We start from the raw sequence: 3,907 nt of genomic DNA on the forward strand, positions 1-3,907 counted from the left end.
GCTCTGCAGATATTGTGTTGCACACGTTTCTTTTTCATTTTCTTAAAATGATCCCACACTTTTGAGCTCCGTTGTCAGGTAGCCATGATACCAGAGCCTGTCTGTATAATTGTGACGTCCACAGCCTACCCCAGTTACCACTACTGTGCATGTGTGTCAAGGACAGAAAGGCAGATGTGGCAGTGGAAGCTGTCAAAGCAGTTTGGAGACAAAAACAAAGTAAAGAACAAAATAAAGATTAATTGATTATTAAATTAGTCATCGATTATTTTAATATTCGATCAGTTGTCGATTAATCGTTGCAGCCCTAAATCAGGGTCCCAACGATAGTCAGGTAATGGGACACATGACCCTCTATAAACAATAGAGCTAATCAAGCCTATTGTTAGGTGATGRYCCTCTTTTACAAGTGACCAACCTGTTTGTCCATGTGGAGGCGGAGCTTATAAGGYTGAGTTTACCTGAAACTCATCAGACTRAAGAAGWCTCTTGGAGGAGAGACGAGACGTTTCATTAAAGARGAACTTGTCCAGAGGACCTACTCATTTTTTCTACCTGGATTCCTGAGATGCATCAGGACATGTCTTCATACTTCTGTGTGGTTGTTGAAGCTCTGACTCTAGGTGCAGTCCTCTCTTTGTGAATCTCCACACATTTTGAATGGGTTTTGTTTCACAATCCTCTCCAAGGTGAGGTTATAACTGTTTCTACCACATCTTTTCCTTCCCTTCACCTCTCCTTTAATGTGWTTGGACACAGAGCTCTGTGAGCAGYCAGTCTCTTTAACAATGATCTTTGTGTCTTACCCTCCTTGTGTCTTCTGGACAGCTGTCAAGTCAGCAGTCTTATCCATGGTTGTGTMKCCTACAGAACTAGACTGAGAGACGATTTAAAGGCCTTTGCAGGTGTTTTGAGTTAATTAGATGATTAGATTGTGGCACCAGGTGTCTTTGTAGCAGTAACCTGAGGAACAGTCCCACTTCAGAACTTTAGTCAACAAATTCCTCATTCCCACGTCTACAGAGAGCAATGACTTCTTTCATTATCTCCAAACCTTTTTGTTTACTATCTACAGGTGGTAAGATAGTAAACAGGACATGGCAACCTCAGATTGATTAAGCACTGTGTGRAGATCTCTTTCATGTACCAAAATGGCCGTTTATCACAAAGGGCTCACCCTTTTTCCAGACTGAATGTCTACCAAAAGTGGATTTGCCAGCCACAAAACCCTTTGAGACCAGATCTCTTGCTGAGATTTTGTCACTCAGGCAAACTTCAAAAGACCCATCTGCATACCATTTCATTTATGGTTTTAGAGCACCCCCAAAAGGCTGGTYTCATAATTACATCATGAACAAATGTCATTCTGTTGTTTTTCACCTGATAAAAGAAAAAAAGAAACATTGTATTTTTCTATCATGATTCAATCATTGTAATAATGCCCTGTTTTTGATTACTTCACAGGTAATCTATCATTCTGTGTGTTTAATCAATTTAGCAGTAAGGGACCGTGAAAAGAAAGATAGATCATGTGACTGTTTTCAGCCAATCCTGAGTTGCACAGTCAGAACAATAGATACTGTAAGTKTGTGCTAGWTTGAGTTAGAGTTCTGTTGAAGAAAGAAGAGAGAGAGGACTGGAGTCCAAGCTCCATTTTTCCCCTTTGGGGACATTTTATTTTAATTTTTTATTTTGTTTCTTTATTTTTCCTTTTGTACTTTTGACGGAGCTATTGGGAGGACACAAAGTTGCGCAGGATTCATGATTGACATTCATTCATAAAGTCAGGACCCAGCCGAGCTGTGAAGYGTGTCGACTGCCGCGTGAGCTGAAAGGTTTGCCACCATCGGAGCACCAGATTATCCAAACAGGACTTTATCTGCCAGTCCAGGGTGAACAGTCAACCAGAGGTAAGACAAGCTGTTGGCCTAAAACTGTTACAAAGTACCCAAGAGGTCTGAAGACTGCTCCGGTAAGCCACGCTGAACTCCACGGCAGCTTGCACGTGTGTGTGCTCTCTAATATGAATTATAATCAAGTTAGAATTAACRCAAGTCGTGTTCTCCCCACATAACTTGGTCTCCTTAATAGTTCACCTTTATAACAACTACTTAGTTGTACTTTAAGCTTTATTTATTTTGCCAGTGTAGAAATAGTTAGAAGTGGTTCAGTTTGAATAACGCTAGAGGTGATTATAGGGTGAGGATGCCACGTTATYATTAAACCTYAAGGTCGTGATAATAATGGTGTTCCTGTTTGCTCAAATAATCTGTCTGTATTGTTATCTCTGAATCCTTGAATACAGGGTATATTATGAAATTTTTCATGCTCGTGTGTGCAATTATTTATTAGGTTTACCATCCAAACTGAAAGAATTCGCTCTTCAGTAAGTGAGACTGAGTAAATTTACAAGATTAATTTCCTGTTTTCACAGGTGGTGCCCCGCTTTCATGCTGAGTTACGAGAACTTAGAATTTAGCAACTTTTCAATAATTAACTACAATTTCCCTACATCTTCAATATTTAACCTTTTCACAATATTCAGATTTTCTGATACTGAATTTTGGGGTTTTCATTAATTGTCATTTATAATCATCAAAATTTAAATAAACATCATTTTAAATATATCAGTCTGTGTGTCATGAATTAATATAATACAAAAGATTCACTTTTTGAATGGAATTACAGAAATAAATCAACCTTTTCTTGATATTCTAACTTTATGACCAGCACCTGTACATTACATTTTTTAAACAGGAAATCTTRTGTGAATGCTGACTCAGCAGAGAAAAATAATAATAAAAAAAGSACAATACCAACCTGCTTTATGTAAATTTGGCAGTTGTAGCAGATCTAGTATCCTGTGTTCTTCATACTGAGCCAAAGGAGTCAGTGTGTGCAGAATATACAGGGCTGAGTGATTGTCCAGAGTTTGAAGCTGTGCTAGCAACACTTTCATTGATAACCCTCTGCAGAGAGACGAAACACAAAAACACATTAACTTAACAAGTTAGCAAGTTCTAACTCAAGAACAAATGCATATTTCTCACCATTTTTCATGCAACAGTTTTAGAGCAAAATTATTTTTGACCATTTTTGTCAAACCTTGAAAATATTGTAATGCATGATCTCATGGATGTCCTAAAACTTGACGCTCATTAACACCGACTCAGTAACTATCACAAGAACTTTTACCTCAATAACTGTTAAAAACTGTCTGTTAGAGCCAGTTTTGTGTTGACTAAGTATAAAGAGATTTGTTGGCCATCTTGAATCAGATTGAGTCCAAATGTTAATCAGTTGTACATCCAATCATTCCTTTGATATTCATTAAAACTCATCCAGTGGTTCATGGGAGATTTTTTTAACAGACAGCTGACTTTAACTATAAATTGAACAAATTTGAAACAAAGATWTGGCAGAATTTGTTAGCATTCATGCTATATATTGGGGATGAATTTCAGCTACTACCACACCAGATTTTACCTCTGTAAAACTGACTGAGTCAGAGGTATTTTTGTGTTTCTTTCAGATYAGCTGACTCTGATCACCATCATAAATCCGATCAAGTCCATCAGTTGCACATGTACATCCACTAGCTGTATTTACATGTGCAAAATTCTTTGATGGGATTCATTGACACGTATTGGGATGATCAGGGTGTTTGATAATTTTGAGTGCTTTTAAAGTTTCTAATAGTCATGTTGCATCGCTAACCRACCCTTAGCATCTAGCCAGGTGAAAATACGTCAGGTTGAGATAGGGTACACCTCCACAGTCAGGTCAGTTTTCCACAACCACAATAACAGGATCAGAATAGCTGTGTTTCCACTACAAAAGTGTGCAAAACTTTGTTGATATTCTGTTAATGTTAAAAAACACAGTTTCACAGCTGCAGTGTTTCCAT

General features: G+C 37.9%; 1 protein-coding gene across 1 annotated transcript in view; it reads right to left on the reverse strand.

Moving 5' to 3' along the window:
• Positions 1 to 3,907, reverse strand: part of zfyve26 (zinc finger, FYVE domain containing 26) — a gene marked incomplete in the record, with an annotated part of 85,176 nt that overhangs the window by 62,356 nt on the left and 18,913 nt on the right. The window contains 1 exon segment of the mRNA XM_014029582.1: positions 2,821 to 2,969. Coding sequence (XP_013885036.1) covers positions 2,821 to 2,969 — 149 coding nt within the window.

This window comes from Austrofundulus limnaeus, unplaced genomic scaffold (genome assembly GCF_001266775.1).
Source record: "Austrofundulus limnaeus strain Quisiro unplaced genomic scaffold, Austrofundulus_limnaeus-1.0 Scaffold922, whole genome shotgun sequence".
Classification (NCBI taxonomy): domain Eukaryota; kingdom Metazoa; phylum Chordata; class Actinopteri; order Cyprinodontiformes; family Rivulidae; genus Austrofundulus; species Austrofundulus limnaeus.